This window comes from Nothobranchius furzeri, chromosome 9 (assembly GCF_043380555.1).
Source record: "Nothobranchius furzeri strain GRZ-AD chromosome 9, NfurGRZ-RIMD1, whole genome shotgun sequence".
In the NCBI taxonomy this organism is placed as follows: Eukaryota; Metazoa; Chordata; class Actinopteri; order Cyprinodontiformes; family Nothobranchiidae; genus Nothobranchius; species Nothobranchius furzeri.
Window position 1 is genome coordinate 31941577 of NC_091749.1, and position 19440 is coordinate 31961016.

The 19440-nt window shown below is 46.3% G+C and overlaps 2 protein-coding genes across 7 annotated transcripts in view; both read right to left on the reverse strand.

The window, feature by feature from the left end:
* Positions 1-1234: 1234 nt before the first annotated feature.
* Positions 1235-19440, reverse strand: part of LOC129153222 (zinc finger protein 408-like) — a 47158-nt gene continuing 28952 nt past the window's right edge. For 3 of the 6 annotated variants that reach the window (XM_070554767.1, XM_070554768.1, XM_070554769.1), the window contains one exon: positions 1239-3109. In XM_070554767.1, the coding sequence (XP_070410868.1) occupies positions 2475-3109 (635 nt within the window). In that variant the 3' untranslated portion in view covers positions 1239-2474. Of the gene's footprint in view, positions 3110-19440 lie in introns of all 6 variants that reach the window. The other 3 variants (XM_054732491.2, XM_070554766.1, XM_070554770.1) reach the window with 2 other exon arrangements.
* LOC129153223 (uncharacterized) lies at positions 9267-19038 on the reverse strand. The gene is made up of 2 exons (XM_054732495.2): positions 10910-19038; positions 9267-10823 (listed from the first exon to the last, which is right to left on the reverse strand). Exon 2 carries the CDS (start codon positions 10030-10032, stop codon positions 9274-9276), a length of 759 nt encoding a protein of 252 aa, XP_054588470.2. The 5' UTR covers positions 10033-10823; positions 10910-19038; the 3' UTR covers positions 9267-9273.

Consider the following 19440-nt stretch of genomic DNA (forward strand, 5'->3'; position numbering starts at 1 on the left):
GCCACTTCACGTTGCAGCTGAAGCTCCAGGTTCCCCGCAATGTCCTCGATCCTCCTGGTCACGGTTCGCCTGGACAGCGGGATTTGCTCAAATGCGCCTTTTTTCAGGGCATATTAGTGCGGCAGAGTCCACCATGCACTCTTTGACAAACTCTCCCTCTGAAAACGGCTTGCTGTCTTTAGCTGTTTTGTGGGATATCACAAAGCTGGTCCTGGTTGCTGCATCCCTGGATGTGTGAAGCTTAGTAAAACAGCCTTGCTGCTTTTGCAACTTTGCTAGCAAAGCTTCGGATGTCCGTGCCCTCTCAGCATCAGATGAGTTCTTGTATTTTTCCGAGTGTTTCTTGTCGTAATGCCGACTCAAATTGTAGTCCTTAAACACGGCAATCTCCTCCCCGCAAACCAAACACACGGCTTTACCTCCGAATTCAGTAAAAAAAATACTTAGCAGTCCAATTTTTGTTGAAAATCCTGCATTCGGCATCTTTCTTCCTTTCTTTTTTTTTTTTTTTTTTTGCATGAGCGGACATTTCTCGGGCTACAATCACCCTGTCAACCGCGGGCACTTGTTGCTATACGTATTGCGTCATTGTGCACGTAAAAAACAACTTCAAAATAAAAGCAATGCAGCCTTAGCCCATGCATGAGGTAAAATGAGAAAATACATTTATTTTGTAATTTCCAATTAACCTTACGCGGGCCGGTCAAAGTCAACCAAAGGGCCGTATGTGGCCCGCGGGCCGTAAAATGCCCAGGTCTGCATTAGAGCAAGCCTCTGATTGGTGGGTAGAATCAGCCCACATGGGCTTAAGACAAGGATTTGTGGAATCAACCGGGCCAGGCTGGGGCCGACTGGGGCTACCCGGCCCGGGCCGACCCGGTACAGAAGGGAATGGACCATTACTGCCGAGCCCCGGGCGGCAACTAAAATGAAAGTAAAAACAGGCCTAAGTTTTGTTTTTGTGAACAGAATCAGCTGAGATGATAATCTGGAGCGATGCAGCGCTCCTGGAGCTTCTCTCTGTTAGAGCTGGAGGTCAGATCACCAGTGACTGCATGGACTGTGGGGGACAGACACCTTAAGGAGCGGCTTGTTAAAAAGAACAAAAAAAAACCTAATGAGTGTGGCTTCGATCGCAATAAAACCCAAGTTATGTCCAAGTTAAGCGGAAGTCTGCAGCAGTGCAGAGACCGCCCCCATACCCCGTTTATGCCCCCATACCCCGTTTATGCCTTTTGTAAAAAGGACCCAATTGCACCACATCACCACCACAGCATGACCAATTATAAACAACCTAAAGCTAACCCATGCATTAGAGGTGAAAGTGTTCCATACTAGATGTGTTTTTATTGTTTTATACATAATGGGGCTTTTTTGTATGTACCAGCATTTATTAGTCACTAGATCGTGTTTGAACAAACCGATTTGAACCCATTTGCCTTTACATCCATGAGTTATGAGCCTTTTTGCCTCCCACACTTGTGCCGTGGATCACCAGGACTAGGGATGTGTATGGCGATACGATAAGTATCACAATACAGGGAAAGGATACAATGTATCACGATATATTGCCATAAATTCAGTCGATATTAGCGATTCTTTAGACTGATTTTTCCATAGGAATATTCGGTAAACAGTCCAAACTGATATGTAACATGTTTAACATCAGGTATCTGAACCATAACAGAGGGATTTACATATTAATGGTGGAAACAAACCCCATCGCACACTGCTGCCATCTAGCGGTTGGTGTTTGAATTGCACCAAAAGAAAAGAAAATACATAAATGCATGTAAATTTTTCCAAAAAATTAGATACACGGCTTTTGAATATAGATATATCGCTTGAAAATTTATAATGACATATTGCCATATCGACATTTTCTTACATCCCTAACCAGGACCAAAAAACCTTTTCACACTCTGAATTTGGAAAGAATCAGGAAGTTAGTTTGCTTGGGTATTGAGACTGTTTCATCTGTTCCTTTGCTCCTTGTTTCCTTATGAAAACTGCTTTTACAAAAAATAAAAAAAAATACAATTTGAAATGAAGGATTTCCCATTTCTGTATTATTTTGGATTTTATTGGAGTCTGCGCTCACACAGTCAGCCACTTTCCAGAAGTTCACTGAAGTTTTATTCTATTCCTTTGCCTCCAGGAGATAACCAGGTAAATGTTGAAGAAGTGATGTAACGCTGGGATATTTTCAGTGCACTTTTACAGGAATGTGACGAGGTAAGTTCTCCCCATCAACAAAAATCAACTAATTTCAGAGTCGAGTGTTGGCAACATACACAGGCATGATAAAATAAAAACAAGGTTCCATCTTTGTTTGCTGGAATTTTTGTGTAAAATTAGCATTTAACCACTTTAAATCCTTCCTGCCATGAACACAACACCTGTAGTTGAGGTAGGCTGGAAGAAGGGAGGTTCACTGAGTCACTGGCCTGAGACGCTCCAGCTGAGGGTTTTGGTTATATTGTTTTTATCTCAACAGTCTGAGCCACAGTGCAGAGTCCACCCTCTTCCTCCTGCAGGATCAGCAGCTCTCCCACCATTTGCTGACCCTGGACCATGATGCACTGCTCCACGCCATCCGATATCACCACCTCCACCAGCCCTGGCTCTGTTCCTGCAGGCAGCAAGTCCTCTGCATCTAGGAGCAGGGGAGTGGAGGTCGGTGCAGACAGGTCATCTGAGTGGACGTAGACAACAGTGTGCTGGACGTCGCCTGGAGTCTCTTCTGCTCCTCTGGTTGCTGTTTCAACACTCATGATCTCATCTTCTCCTAGCTCTCTTCTCTGCTCAGCATCTCCTCCTCCCCTCCCCCCAGACTCTTGAAGGCACAGACCTTTCTTTGGTCTGCCTCGAACCGGTTTAGAGTGACTACAGCTTAAAGCCTCTGGCTCCTGCTCAGCATTTTGGTCTACCTCCTCTCTCTGTTCTCCTTCCACCTCCTTCTGACCTCCTGCCTCCATCCTGTGCTGTGCCTGGTGTCTCAGCAGACTTTGTTTCACAGTGTAGGAAGCACCGCAGGAGCAACTGTATGGCTTTTCTTTCAGATGGGAAGACCTCATGTGTCTCCTCAGTTTGGTGGCCAGCGTGTAGCCTAAACAGAAAAGAAAAGGATTCTGTCAGGGATATTTCTACCAGCATGTCATTTACTTATCTGTCTAAATACTAAACTCTAATTAAAGGCAAGAAAGCTACTTGATATTTCCCTCCTAGAATGCTAAATATTCAGTTTTAACCTTAAGAATTGTCACAACTTTAATGTTTCTAATATATACTTTTTACCTTTTAAGTTAAAGGGATACTTGGCAACATTTTCATATATTTAACCCTTACCCAACGTTTAAATTTTCTAACGTTAATGTCCTCTGAGCACAAAAAAATGCACTTAGAAAGCTTCCTATAGAAATATTATATAATATTTCATAAGTCCCATTTTTTTACATGAATTTAATCCTTGGCTTCAGCCCTAACAAAATATAATAAAATATGTGTGTTTCTCAGATTTAACCCCTTTATTGCCAGGTTTATTATCAAAACCAGAAGTTTGAAAACATTGGTTACGTATTGTAACCCCAGATTCTATGAGTCTAGTCGCAGCCCTTAAGCTAGCTGCTATTGGAAGGATGATCTCCGCATCAGCCAATCATGAAGAGCTAAAATGTACACCCACCAATAGTGGGCCCCCTCGTGGTATATAACCGCAGTGACCCCACTGCTCACCTCCAATGGCTCTTATTCCCATCATAACCTGTGGGGCCAGTGGCTTAAGGGCTGCGACTAGACTCATAGAATCTGGGGTTACAATACGTAACCAACGTTCTATTTCGTCTAGTCTTAGCCCTTAAGCTAGCTGCTATTGGAATAAAGCGCAGCTGGATGGGTTTACGCCCCACTGGTTAACACAACCAATGGACACACCCAATCAAATCTCCTCTAGTGGGGGACGTTCAGCCTCAGACCAGGCTTAAAGACTGAGGCAGCCACGATAAAAGAGGGGGCCCCACTAAAAAATATCATCCACAAGAGGATGAAATCCATCTCAGCAAGGCCAATGAGGTGCCATAAGCATTCATTTAGCCTGCTGGGGTCCAAGCACTGAACGAGTGATGGAACCTGAAGACTCATCTCGTAAATAATAATGAGTAAAGGAACAGGGTGAAGCCCATGAAGCAGCCTGACAAATGTCTTCCATTGACACACCACTGAGGAGCGCCATAGAAGAGGAAATCCCTCTGGCTGAGTGAGCCCTGAGTGCCTCAGGGGGATCCTGCCCTGATGATGTGTAAGCGAGGGAAATGGCATCACACAGCCAGTGTGAAAGACGCTGGGCCGACAGCGCCTGACCAAGGGAAGACTCCCTGTAGTGCACAAACAGGTTTTGTGAGCGACGAATCCCTGAAGTGCGTGACACATATCGTGCAAGCGCGCGCACCGGGCAGAGAAGGTGCGAAGCCGCCTCCTCCTCAGAATTATGGGGAGGAGGAAAAAGTCCAGCCAATGAAATTCACCTGGATTTGAAGGAAGCATTAATGCTTTTGGGCACAAAGGCTGGGTTGGGGCATAAAACAGCAGACCCGCCATCCTCCCGGATCCTGAGGCATGCGGGAGCCACTGAGAGGGCGGTCAGGTCACTCACTCTCTTAACTGATGCTAGCGCCAGCAGCAATGCAGTTTTAAGCGACAGGAACGTAAGTGAGACCTGGTCCAAGGGCTCAAACGGGGCTTTAGATAAGCCGTGCAGAACCACCGTTAGATCCCATTGGGGAAAAAGCCGCCGGGACACAGGTCTGTTCCTCCTGACACCTTTTAGAAAACGTTTTGTGAGGGGATGATTGAAAACAGATCTATCTCCAAAACCCTGATGACAGGATGAGATAGCTGCAGCATATGTTTTAATAGTGCTGAATGTGAGGCCCCTGTCCATCAGTATCTGCAGAAACGATAGGACATCCGCCAGCTGGCAGGAGAGTGCTTGAACATTTCGCTCTGTGCACCATTTCTGGAAAGCTGCCCATTTAGCAGTGTAAGGCGCAATGGTAGAGGGCGCCCGCACACTCTGAATCGTGGCGACCACATCATGCGGCAGCCCAGAAGCCTCTAAGCGTGACCGCTCAGCGGCCAGACCCACAGCCGTTGGCCTATTTCCGGAGGATGTTTGATTATCCCATCCGCCTGGAGAAGGGCGTCCGCCCTCCACGGGAGCCTCCACGGGGAGCCGGACACTCGCGCTTGCAGGTCCGGAAACCATGACGCGGACAAGCGTCTGGGAGCCACCAGAATCACCGAGAGCTGTTCCGACCGAATTCGGTCCAGGAGACGGGGAATCAGAGGGACTGGTGGAAACGCATAAAGAAGCATTCGAGGCCAGGGCTGGTGTGAGAAGGCGTCCGCCCCGAGCAGGGGTCCGTCCCGGGGACTCAGGGAAAACCACAGGCGACACTGAGCGTTTTCGCGAGCCGCGAACAGATCCACAGACGGTTCCCCGAACCTGATCCAGATCTGTGATATCAGTGCAGGATGCAGACGCCAGTCGGAGTCGCGGGGTCCCCCTCTCGACAGGATGTCCGCCGCTACATTCAGTACCCCCGGAATGTAGATGGCTCTGATGGACAGCAGATGGACATGTGTCCAACACAGTAAATCTGTGGTGACACGCAACAGTGGGAGGGATCGAACTCCCCCTTGGCGATTTATGTAGGCTGCCGCCACCTGGTTGTCTGTGTGAACTTCGACATGACGGCCCTCGAGAAGGGCGGCGAAGTGTCTGATCACATTCCTCACTGTCATAAGCTCCAACACATTTATGTGCTCGTGCGTGTGGGAGGGCCAGCTATCTGCCACCGTATGGGACAAGCACGTGCCCCCCCCCCCACCCCGACAGTGACGCATCCGTAAACACAGATACATGTGACGCAGGACGTCCGATGGGAACCCCGCGTGAGAGGATGCAGGGGTTCCCCCAGTGAGCGAGGTCCCCGCCCACTGAAGGGGGAATCCTCAACATACGTCTCTTCTGACGTATCGGGTGTACCCGGAGGCGGATGAACCAGCGTTGCAAGCGCCTCGTGCGCAGCAAACCTAGCGGTACCACCGAATGGGCTGCGGACATCATGCCCAGGAGTTTCATGACTAACAGGGCTCTCACGATCTTGCGGGGTTGTACACGGGAGATCACCGTGGAGAGATCTGCCGCTCTTGCAGGCGACAAACGTGCTCTCATTAGGGAGGCGTTCAGCTCCACCCCGAGATACACAATCTACTGGGACGGAAGGATGGAGCTCTTCCCCCAGTTTATAGAAAACCCTAGGGTTGACAGATGCTCTGTCAACCTCCTGGTTTGCTGTGACGCCTCGTCCTTGGACCGAGCGCACAGGAGAAGATCGTCCAGGTAAAATAAGACCCTCATTCCCTCCGTGCGCAGTGGCTGCAGCGCGGTCTCCAGACATTTGGAGAAGGTGCGCGGGGCTAGCGAGTAGCCGAAAGGGAGGCGATTGAACTGATATTGAACTCCCTTGAACGAAAAACGCAGAAACTTCCGGTGGTTTGGAACTACTGGTATGTGGAAGTATAGTCTTTCAGGTCGATTGACGTGAACCAATCCCCGGGGCGCACGTATTCCAGGACTTGTCTCATTGTTAATATGCGGAAATGCATTACTGCTATGGAGCAGTTGAACAGGGACAGGTCGAGAATCAGCCTCATTCCTCCCGACTTCTTCGGTACTACGAAGTAGCGGGAGTAGAAGCCCGAGAGTTCTTGTCCATGTAAGGTTATGAAGTTCATGGTTTTCAACTCCATACAGCTGCCCCCTGTGCACAATAACACCGTGTAGAAAAACCAAGGTCGGGTGTTCCTCAGACTGTTTACATTCCAGGAGAAGAGTCCGAAGGAGAAGAAGAAACTTTACTTAATCAAAGTACTTTATTTGTGATTAAAATTATTAAGCAAAACAGATGCTGATCAACAATAATCAAGTGAATGATCTGTGAAATAAATATGTCATGAATTATGTTTAATGAAAACAGGACTACGGCACAGACATACTGATCCTCATCTCCATAGAAACGCATGACACATTGTTCCAACCAATCAGAGCTTTCGGCTGCCGCAGGAGAATCTGGTGTTGACTTCAAGTGTCCAATCCACTTTACTGAAACTTATCAACAATTCAGAGATATAAAACAAGGCAACGCCATTTTTAAGTCAGTTCCATTTTGACTTCAGTTCTATTCACCATCATCCTAAAGGAAAGCGCAGCCTGGCCAGATGTGTTTTCTTCTTTAAACTAAGAACTGTGAAGCGGGAGATTTTCGTCGTTTAACAACCAGACGACGTACTTTCAAAATAAGAGCACCTGCTGACGCCGCCGAACGGTACCGGGGTCGACCCTCCAGACGGGCTTTGAAACGTTGTGATCGCTGCACCGACAGCTCCATCGTACATCCGAGGTCTCCAGACCTGGCATTTCCTGATCTACCTGGGAGACCCCCACTGGGTACGTACACGGCAAAATAGCGGCTCATGTCATCACTTTATAAGCCTCGTGATATCTAGTCATAACAAAGACGACCAGATTCATTGACGTCAGCCTAGAGAATATGAACCAGACACACACACACACACACACACACGCACCAACACAACATCCGAATCCATTCTCATCCATCACAGAGTAGTCCTGGTAGATTGTTTAGAATTTATAATTCAGAAATTAAAGATTCTCAAACGATCCCATCTCTCTCTCTTTTCTTGTCTCAAAGTCAATACAGAGTGTTTAATTAAACTCCCTGATGATAAAAACAGCCTATTCTTCTGTTTATAAAAAGTGAACTACCTACAGTGTATTAAAATACAACTTTAGATAGAGACATCACTTTGATTCCGTTACATCCGCGAGGGACTCGGGAAATAGCGTCCTTGGACAGAAGTTCCCGCAGCTCCAGCTCTAGCGCCTGAGACTGTACTTGCGATGTGAACGTCGTCTCCACGATCCTGTTGAAGGGAGGTGGAGTGGCCTGAAAATGAAGTGTGTGACCGCAATGAATGGTGTCCGAAATCCATTTGCTCATGATACAAAGGCGGCGCCACTCGTGCGCGCGTTCCGACAGTGGACGCGTGTGCGCGGTCAAGTGAACAACGTCCGAGGGTTGTGTATGCGTCCTTACCGCCGTCGCCCGTACCAGAGAACTGGGGGCGACCCATGGAGGGCTGCGCTCGAAAGGGCGAGTGCGAAACAGCTGGAACAGGCTGGTCCACACCATGGAGCGTGAAGTCAGAGAGTGAAGGACGAGTGGGAGCCGGGCCCGTGCACGGGGGCGACAGAGTGCCAGCGGATGGAGCCGCGCACTGTGCCGCCGCGCGTGGTCGAGACAGCGACCTGACATCCCGCCCCACCCAACGTGTGGGGAGAGCGGGAAGAGTTGGGCCTGGCCGGATGCTGGGGCCGGAGCGCAAATGGAGCGCACCCTTACGGCTGGCCGTGTATTATGACTGCCTGTACCTGCAGGAACATGTGTGCGTGCAGCAATGCTTGGTGTGGGGAACATGTGTGAGAACTCGGCAGAGGATTCTGCGGAGGACTGTAGGATTGTGCTCTTTGAGTGACGTTTTTTGGGTTTTATTTCAAAACCAACAACAACATCAGAACAATCAGTAACACACACATTCCCCCCAAAGAGTCACTTCCGTGGCTGCTTTCGGCGAGGCTCCTGCACTTGGGACTGCCAAGACTGCGTCTGCTGGCCCCGCCGGAACCGTTGTAAGCCATCTCGCTGGTCCCGCTGATGTGGAGCCGAAGCAGGAGGCCGATTCCGTGGAGCGGGCGGTGCAGCTGGACGTCTGAAGCTTCCGCGCCGTTTGTCCCATCCTCTGGCTGAACGGCCGGAGTGCGAGGCTGACCGAGGGTGGACCAGGTCTCGCACCATAGCCGATAGTTCGGCCATCTTCTGAGCCCGCTCAATGACGCCCCTAAGATGGGGACCAAACAGAACATCGGTGGTGATGGGGCCGTCTAGCATCTCCCTTTGCAGATGTTCCGGAATAGAGGGCAGGGCCTTCAGCCAGATCGCTCGCTGGATGACGGTCTGCCAGGCAGCGATGCGAGCAGAACCGGTGAGCACAGCAGCACACAGATTGAGGATAGCATCAGCAGTCTTAGTAATGACGGCTTTCGACTCCTCGGGAGCTTCCAGCTCCTCCATCATCTTTGAGACGCCGAAGGCAAGAAGGGCGCTGGTCATGTTTTGAAGTGGGAACAGCTCACGGGCCAGCGAGGTGGTTCTTGGCGCCGAAAAGCGAGGCCAAGTCCGGCTCTAGCGGAGGAATGGACGGCCAGCCTTGGTCGGAAAACCCCTCGACCTTGGTGATGGGCGCATACGTGGAGACTGGCGCCTTGAGCTTGGCAGGCTCGGAGAAGGCGGCAGACCAGCAGCTCATAGCAGCGGGGAAGCGCGGCCAGATAGGGTCTGGACAGCGTGTCTGAGTCGCCCCGAAAATTCCCGCCAAATCATCCGCTTCAGGCGGGGCCGGTTCTGGCACAGCTAGCCCCTTGCGGGCTGCTGCCGCAGAAGTGATGGCGGGCAGCTCCTGGAGCAGTGCTCTTACTGCTGGCAGGGAGGAGCGAGAAGCCACTGGGGCAGGAGGACCCGCTGAGCGAAGCTCGTCGACCTCCGTTATGTCTAGGAGGGATGCCGCCTCATCGTAGTTTTCGCTGTCGGTGACGTCATCCAGCCGGTTGAAGCCAGCCGGCTCCTGACCGGCGTCGAAGAAATACAAAGCCTTGTCCAGCGGGTACGAGTCAGCGACCGGAAATTCTTCGGCGGCGGCGGGAGTGAAGTACTCGACCCGGCGAATCTTCTCCGCCACGGGCAGAGCGGCACAGAACGGGCACAAGGCCTGCGGGGTCAAGGCCAGGCCAGCGTGGTGAGCCCCGAGACAGACCTCACACTTAGCATGCAGGTCACCGCTGGAAATGGAGCCCATCTGGCAGGTCGGGCAGGGTCTGGCATCGCTGGACATGGCTGGTAAGTCGTCTTCGGATAATGTTGCTCTTTTTAGGATAATATTTGCTCTTTAATAAAGCTCTCAAGCTTGGCATGAAGAGAAAAAGGAGGTGAGCAGTGGGGTCACTGCGGTTATATACCACGAGGGGGCCCACTATTGGTGGGCGTACATTTTAGCTCTTCATGATTGGCTGATGTGGAGATCATCCTTCCAATAGCAGCTAGCTTAAGGGCTAAGACTAGACGAAATAGAACTACAAAAAATGAAAAAATCAAATCATTTTTTGTGTGTTATGTCCAGATGACCTCTTTTGTGGGTAAGTTGTCACAGCCTTGGAGTGTCACAAATAGGCGTAAAAATATTTTTTGCTCACTTTTTAGTTTTTGTTTGATGTCATATTTTCTAAAATACACACGTTAAAGTCCTATTGAGCACAAAAAAATGCACTTACAAAGATGGCCAGTTGAACACTTTATTAAAGCACATGAACAAAAAAAAGTGTGTGTGTGTGCGTGCGTGCATGTGTGTGTGTGTGTGTGTGTGTGTGTGTGTGTGTGAGAGAGAGAGAGAGAGAGAGAGAGAGAGAGAGAGAGAGAAACACAGAGGGGAGTGAGCTAACAGCTGCAGGTTAAGCACTCAGCTGATAAGTGCTCCTCGCACACTGCCTGTCCACATTTTCTGCCAAAGCGTGCATGCAAGCCTGCGCTTCGGTATGTAGTTCACCGCGGTGGTGGAGTAGGTGAAGGCGAAGAGGGAGGACAGAACCGCTCTGCTTCTCATCTGCAGCAGCTGTATGTTGCGACGAGCTGAAATTAAAATAAATGAATAAATAAATAAAATATGCAATTAGGTTGGCGAATTATAATAAAACAAAATAAAATAAATAAATTACCTTGTCCAAGTTGTCAACAGCCCCTTTGCAGTGGTTGTAATCAAGGATTACAGTCGGCTTCTGCTGCGATCCCTCCTGGATCTCAACCCGATGGTGTTTGGTGCTGAGGAGCAGAACGTCCCGTCTGCGCTTCGGTATGTTGGTCACCGCGGTGGTGGTGGAGATGACGGCGAAGAGGGAGGACAGAACCGCTCTGCTTCTCATCTGGAGCAGCTGTGGTGGCAGCTCTGGCTTGTTGCGCCTAACTGTTCCCACAAGACACATTTTATTTTGGAGCAGCTCTTCTCCAAGGGCTAATGATGTGAAAAAATTGTCCGTGGTCAGAGGCGGATTTAGCAATTTGGGGGCCCAAGGCGAACACAGACATGGGGCCCCTTACACAAAATTTTCAACAATCTTACCTTTAACTGGATTTGCGAAACTCTCCCCTCTTCTGACATGAGTTATTTTCCCTTTTTATTAGTCCTCCTCTTTTTTCCTGTTTTTCCCTCCTTTTGAGTGCTTTCAATATTTGCTCTGCTTTCTTTTTCCTGTCAGTGCTCCTGTGCTGTTGCCTTTGTTTTTTTTTTTTTTCTATTTTCCATTTTGGTCTTTGTTTTCCTCCTTTTAAACATTTTCCATTGTCTTTCCTTTCTGCTTCCTTTTGATGTTTATCGAGAAACGACGTCACTTTCAGAAGTGAAAATAAAAGCTTTTATGAAACATGCAGCTTCTTTCTCTTATTGGAGCCACTAGGATAACTTAATGTCATGCTTAATGTTTTGACTATCGCTTTGAGTTTGTTACGAACGCTCCCACCTCTCTTCTTCTTATTATTTGTGGTCTTATGGCACTTGGCAAACAACCATTTGGTGCATTACCGCCACCAACTGGATTGGAGTGGAATGACTACCAATCACTTCCTGTTTGTGCATCGCCGTCTTGATGACCCTCTTATGACCATAATTATAACAGGGCCGCCTGGTATTTTTTTTTAATCTTGTGGCTGTAAAATTGTAATAAAAAGTACAAAGTGTGTGTAACTCTTCTTTTTTCAGAACAACCTCAGCTTTCAGTGTATGGTTTGTATTTAGAATTTATTTCTATTAAAGCCTTTAAAAAATCAGCTTAAAAGTGAGAAAAGCAAAAAATGGATTAGAATTTTTTTACATTTATTACTGAACAGGAACTTCAAAATTACTGGGTGAACAATTTGGAATGAACAATTTAAACTTTGATCTGTAATGCATCTATTCTTAAAAAAGTTTGAACCTTGGTATCTTTTTTAGCAGTTTTTAGGACCATTTATTTTTGTAAACTTTCTGACGTTTTTATTTGATGTGGTAGACCTTGAAGCAGTTTCTCTTCAGCTACAGGCAGAGTCCTGCACACCTCACACTGCCATGGGGTGCAGACGTGCACTGCTATACCAAAAACTTTTTGTTTTAGCAAATGTAATTATTTATTGTAAAAAGATAAATAATGCTGGAATGTGTCACGCAGTCTCCCTCACAACCATCAACCTCCTCAAGGGAGGAACCGCAGAGCCGCTCAGACCATCCGAACTCCATTACTCAACATCCCCAGTGCCAGTCTTCCGGTTCACGTCACCCGCCAAGTCTACTTAAGGAAATGCCGCACAACGCCGAATCACTCAGTCATCGTTCTCACCGAACCGAACTCAGAGTCTAGACCAGATCGTCTCAGATCACTCAGCCTATGCAAACCAGATCAGCCAGATCTAAGAGACCTGACAACTCTTAGAAGTCAGCCCTGTGCTGTGGGAGCCGCTGTGCTCAGCTGTTTCTTCATACCGCTGCGCACCCGGCTCCTAGATTAAACAGCGTGATCACTCCACCCGGCATCAGTCACTCCGCGCTTGGGTTAAGAAGCCACGCCACATCTCCAACTCTCGCTCAGCTCGAGTCAGCCACTACAGAATGAAGCTGAATCTTACAATTAGCAAATAGTTGAGGTTTGTTCAAATAAAAAAATAAAGAATGAACAAACGTTCATACCCTGGTTCACTGGAGATCTGTCCTTCTTCGTGGTCACTGTCTTCAGATATAAGCCTTCTGGGACACCTAATAGATCGTGTTGATTTTCTTTGAGGCATTTCCATTATTTCATGCTGGTTTTTATGCTAATTAGCTTCCCCGTTCCGTTATCCGCTTTCACCGCGGCGCTGCGCTCCGTTTCAATCAGGCTGTACAGCAGGATTTCCCCTCGTAGCGATATTTTCCATAACTCTGATTGCTTCATGCTATAGATCGTTGGAAAGCTGCTTTTATGTACTTTTAGGAACCATTGGAAGTTTTTGAATCTGATCAGCCATTCAATAGTTATAAAACGGAGCATTTTGGATGACAAACAGCACGTCTCTGAATCTGTGTTGTGATTCGTTGCGCTCAAGACGGAATCCCGGTGACTACCGTAATGTATTGTATATGCACGAAAAGCCCCATTTTTAATCTTTTCAGCACTTTTTGAATTTTAGTGATATCTTGAACGGTTCAGGAATTATGGTAACGAGAAGCATGTCCAATCCCGTCTGCGGCCACAGGTTGGTAATAAGAATATTGTGGCATTAACAGAGGGGTGCCGGCGGTCAGGGCTAGGAGGCCCCCCAACACAAGGGGGCCCCAGGTGACCGCCTACCTATGCCTAATGGTAAAACCGCCTCTGTCCATGGTGACAGTGCAGCTGCTCAGTCGCTCGGTGAGCTCCAGCACCACCCGCCTCCCTTGCTCCCTTTGTGCCGGGGCGTCTCGCGTCATCTTGCCCAGGTAGGGAAAAATCCCCCAGACATAAGAGGCCACATCGCACACCACCCACAGCTTGATGCCATATTTTGCCAGCTTTGAGGGCATATACTACTTGGAAGTTGCAGCGACCTCTGAATCCGACGAGCTGTTCATCCACACATACATCTTCACCGGGGTTGTAGGCAAGAGGGAGCCAGCCCACCCGGAAGTCCCACACCTCCCAGAGGGGAGCGAGCTTGTACTGCTGCACCAACCGGCGTGCTGCCCTCAAGCGGTCATCAAACTGTTGCCGTCAGCAAATGGAACCTTCGCAGGCTCATTGTGGCTCTGAAAATCGGCCTCTCCGTTTCCTCCCAGAGGCTTTTAGTAAATTCCCCCAGGAACGGAGCACCCCCAGCGGGGACGAGCAGCCCAAGAAATGCGTGGAGTTCCACGTCGTCAACATCCATCCAGTTGTCATACTTTCTCCTCCCCTCTATATTATTAGTGTGTTTAATTATTATATCAAGGATTGTTCTTGTTAAAAAAAATAAATCGAAGCCGTCTGGAAGCGGGTGATCCCTCGACGAAGGAAGTGTGAGGCCGACAGAGAATCCTGAGGTCAGGTGTTGATCTGCGTTGAAACTTCTTCTCATGCTTGTGGCAGAAAGAAATTAATCCGGATCCGAGTCTCATATGCACTTTTAGTGAATTGGTGCGCCTGTGTAAACGGACCCCAACTCCATGTAAACAAACTCAGCTCTGCAGGAATTTGTTTTGCAAAACAAATGTATGCCTTTGAAGTTTTTCAGCCTTCATCTTAATTTTCATCCATGCAAATGCTTTGTGCTTGTTGAAATAACAGTTTGCAAAAGTAAAATTGTGAGTAACTGAAATTTTGCAGAAAATCCTTTGGTTTTTATATGTAGCATGCATTTGATGAATATTCATGATTTCAACAGTGTGCATGAGAACCTCGCCCCCCACACACACTCCCCTTGCCACACCTGCACAACTACTCTAAATAATGATCACAGATCTGTCTTTTGAAGATTTGTAAAGTGCTTTGATCCCTGCATGCAAGCATGCCTGCACAAGCATACAGAGTGACACATGTCAAAATGCCATTTTGAGAATGAGCAGATTTTCTACTTTCAGTAAAGGCTTATTTTTTAAGGCACACTGTAAAAACACAATTACCAAAAATTCAGAACACACACATGCAAACTATTGTATGGAATCTCTAAATAACACACAAACCATTTTTTTGCAAAATATGTGTTATAATGGAGTCAGAAGTAAAGAAATACAGCAGAATCATTTAATTCAAATGCAGTGTCAGTCATTGCCCTGCTATATATGGAGAAAATACGCCATCTATTGGAAAACGGTAAAAACTAACCATCGAATGAATGAATGAATGAATGAATGGTCTGAGAACACAGACAAAATAATAATTTTTAAAAATTATGCTAATATGTATGCTTATCATAAAAATATGATTTACATGGAAGTCAATGGCGCAAAAAAAAGCAGAAAGATGCTTAACGCTACAAAAAAATTATGCGTTATAATAAAGGAAGTCGAAGATTTTTTCTAACTATTTTTAGTAATTCCTTCAAAAATACACATCCTCCCCAAAAATAGATCAATTGCATTAACATAGCCAAAGTTATACACAAAAATACATGTGTCAGCACAAACAAATGCTTTAATGTTGGGTAAGGGTTCAATCATTTTCTTGAACCAGTTTGAGCTAAAATGACCCTTTACTGGGTGAATGACCGACACCGCCTTGTGTGGCCAGAATAGGGCTTGGGATTATGTTGTCATCAGTGACGCAGCTGCCATGTTGGCGACTTTCAAGTCCTTAACTGTTACTCCAGACACCAGCATGCTCACTGTCAGTCTTGCGACTTCATTTATTCTATTATTCATTGGATCGGTTATATTACGCAACCACGGTAAATTGTTGCTGTGTTGTGGGGCGTAACGTGATCGCCAGGGAAAAAGGTGGAAAACAAGCTAACTTTTCACGGAGACCAAGTATCTATAACAGAGTCTCGTCGGCCCGCTTGGATCACAACTGTAAAGCAACTAAACATCACCTTCTGGAGTATTTTCATTTTTTTAAGTTACAGATGGTGTATGTTTTTTACTCATCGTGTCTTTCCTTCAACAGCAACATGCACACACAACACACACACACACTGGTAGGCTAATGCGGGCGCACTGACACAACACAATTCCTCCTGCTACACTTCTTCTATAGGATGACAATTTTGATCGTTTTACTAGGAAAACAAGCAAAAGAAACGTTTACGTCTCACCCGCACGTTTACATCCGCTCACACCACAAACATGTAGGCCGAACACGTCTGTTATGCAGAGCTACAGTGGCAACACGTTGTCGTTGGTGCTCTAGTCTTGGGTCTTTCATATGGATCCAAACCCTTAATAATGCTAATACTGGTCCCTGGCTTTCCTCTTTAACATATGCCTGTATATTCCCCACATCCGTTTAGGGATTTTAACATGTTAACGCTTCCTTTCTCCAAAATCTGCTTCTTCTCTGCAGCACACGGTTTGTTTACACTCGTAAGGTCATCAACATGTCTTCCACATCCCAGAATGCAACAAATAATCACGTGTGATCCCGAGCCTTGTAACGAATTTGCAACTTCGGACTGCCAGTCCAGTCTGTTGGACTTAGAAAAAAGTTGAGCTGACATACTTGGTGCAGCAGTCTGCTTCCAGCAAGTTTCCTTCATGTTTTAGATTATGACCACAGCTGATTTGTTTGATTTACTTGTGAATCGCTACTGTCGATATTAATGAAGGCTGAGGAGACATTTCAACAGTTAGATTAAGGTGTTAAAAAAACAATCACACAGCGAGGAGATAAGTTGTGCTTAGGGGTTCTACTAAAGGGACACTAGGAACGCTAAAAGCAAGCCATAACTGCCTAGTCTCCCCTTAAAACATTTAGTTAATTTAGTATTTTCTAAGTTTTTTTTAGTTTTGCACAGTCCGTGTAAAAATGGTTCAGGATAGATTTCTCTGCATGTAGTACTAAAAACACGACAAAGGAATCTTGTTTCCTATGCTGTGATGTTTGAGTTACTGAGCTTTAAATCCAGCGGCGCTACGGTAGCAACAAAGAGAGCTGCAGGCACAATTTAGGAGCAGCACTTCATGATAAAAGGAGACAAAGATTCCTTACTGAGAAAATAAAACAGACATGGTGGCCATGATGAGACTTGTTTTACTGAAGCTACACACACTCTGAACCTTCAGATCAGCAGGTCTTGCATTTGCATGTGGGTGTTTTTATGCTTTAGATGTAGAAAGTTTCTCTTGAATGGTTCCTGCTCTGGTTAGAAGTCAGCTCGTCTCCTTCAGGAAAATTCTCACCGGCTCTCTGAACTGCAGGGAAGATACTGGCCGACCACAACGACCCCACACAGCCCCACTTCTAATACTAAAAGTAATCCTTTAAAAAAACATTTAAATTAAGAAACAACTAAACACTGTTGCTTTTTGTGAGAGAAGCTTCAGGCAGGGGCGTAACACAACATCCTACACTGTTGGCACTCACTAGCGTCTCCCCCACATTACTCTTTACTATGATCGTTCAGATCTTCACTTAACTGTAAATGCCTCATGAAAAAAGGACAAAATCATCAGTTTGTCTGCAGATGGAAAATAAGCTGTTCACTACAATAATTATAGCATTTTGAGTCAAATATATTATAAGTAATGTTAGGTGAAGTACTAGTTATGCTTGATAATTACTTACTAACTGCAGAGGCTCTTCCAAAATCGCTTCAGTCTATAGACATTAAACACATTTCTGATGTCAACACTCCAGAAATATAAACTCAGTGGTTTCTGAACAAAACATGTTTTAAATGGCTTCAACTTCTTCAATAATAGAACTAGTGAACTCAGCAAGCAAGTTTACGATGTAGAACGCTTCATGAAAAGAATATGTGAACATATGTGTAATCAGCAGTTTGTGCTTTCCCTTCATGCAGTAAGGACAGAGCTGCAGCCTGCTGGGGGAGATAAACAAGGCCGGCCGAGTGAGAGAGAGAGAGAGAGAGAGAGAGAGAGAGAGAGAGTGTGTGTGTGTGTGTGTGTGTGTGTGTGTGTGTGTGTGTGTGTTGGCCAATATGTGTTTCACGCACCCGGCTGGCTCCTCATCAACTTATTTTTCCAAATTTGGTCTCAACTGCACTTTTTTCTGCTCCAAATCTCCTAATTATTGGATGAAAGAACAAAGTCAGAGACAAAAATGTGTGTAAGTGCACTGCCTGGACAAAAAAAAGTCTCCACCAAAAAAAAAAAACCAATAAAATTAAACAAAGGTCACTCTAATAGTTTGTTGCCTTGAACTTTTGATTACGACATATCCGATGTGGCGTTGTTTCGATAAGCTTCTGCAGACGTCACAAGATTTATTTCCATCCAGTGTTGCATTAATGTGTCACTAAAACCTTGTACTGATGATGGTAGAGCTGCACAAAGCCTTCTCCAGCACATCCCAATGATGTGGCTAAGGTCTGGACTCTGTGGTGGCCAATACATATGTAAAAATGATGCGTCATGCTCCCTGAACCACTTTTTCACTACTGGAGCCCATCGAATCCTGGCGTTGTCATTTTGGAATATGCCCGTGCCGTCAGGGAAGATGGAATAACCTGGCCATTCAGCATCCTGTTGAAGAACATAGACCTGAACAACTGCAGCAACCCCAGATCATAGCACTGCCCCCACAGGCTTGTACAGTAGGCACTCGGCATGATGCCTCTCTTCTTACCCTGATGCACCATCACTCTGGAACAGGGTCTATCTGGACTCATCAGTCTTTAATTACGTGTTTTCTGTAAAGTGACCTCGGGTGTCCTGAAAGGCGCTTTGAAATAAAATGTATTATTACTATTATTATTATTTAATAATGCTGTGGCGAAGCACACCTGAGGCCGATCACCAGGAGAAGAGTCTGATTGCCCTGAGACCTGGGACGAGCACTAGGAGTGTGTAGGTCAGACCAGGAGAGCCTAATACAGAGTTGAACCTGCAAGCTGTGTGGTCTGAGTGGTGTGGGTGAACCCAGTGTAGCTGGTGTATTGCTACAAATGCAATCTGCAATCTCCTTAGATGTTTTCTCTGACTGATGCATGCCGATGATCTGACCCTTCTCAAACAGACTAACATCTTTTCCACGACCACCAGATGTGTCTTTCCACATGGTTGTTTAAGAAATGAGAAGAAACTCATTGCACCAGTTGGGGTTAAATAACATGTTGTCAGCTGAAAGATAATCACCCATGCAGTACTTATCCAATAGGAAGCCCCAACCTATTTGCTTAGTTAAATCCAGGTGGCAACTTATTTTGGACAGGCAGTCCATATATATATATATATATATATATATATATATATATATATATATATATATGAAACAGCAAAATATCACACATTTTAAAAGCTCACTGTACCTCCAACTATACTCAAATCCCATTATATGCAATTTAAATAAATATGAAATGAGCTGAAACTGTTACGTGTGGACTAAAACCAAAAAGGGGACCAATCTTTTTTTCACAGCTCTGTTTTTGGTCAGGAACATAGAAAAATGTTCTTTTTACTGAACAGTTTGAAGACTTTTTATCCTGCAGCTTTAGTTTGCCGTCATGCTCCACTGATAAGAGCACCGGTCTTCCTATAGGAGGAACCTGGCCTGATCTAAATTCCTCATGGAATGAAGTATAAAACTGTCTTGTTATTTAACTCTTCTACAAA

Coding starts and splice junctions, on each gene's coding strand:
- LOC129153223 (XM_054732495.2), bottom strand. CDS start 10,032: ATGTCCAGCGATGCCAGACCCTGCCCGACCTGCCAGATGGGCTCCATT.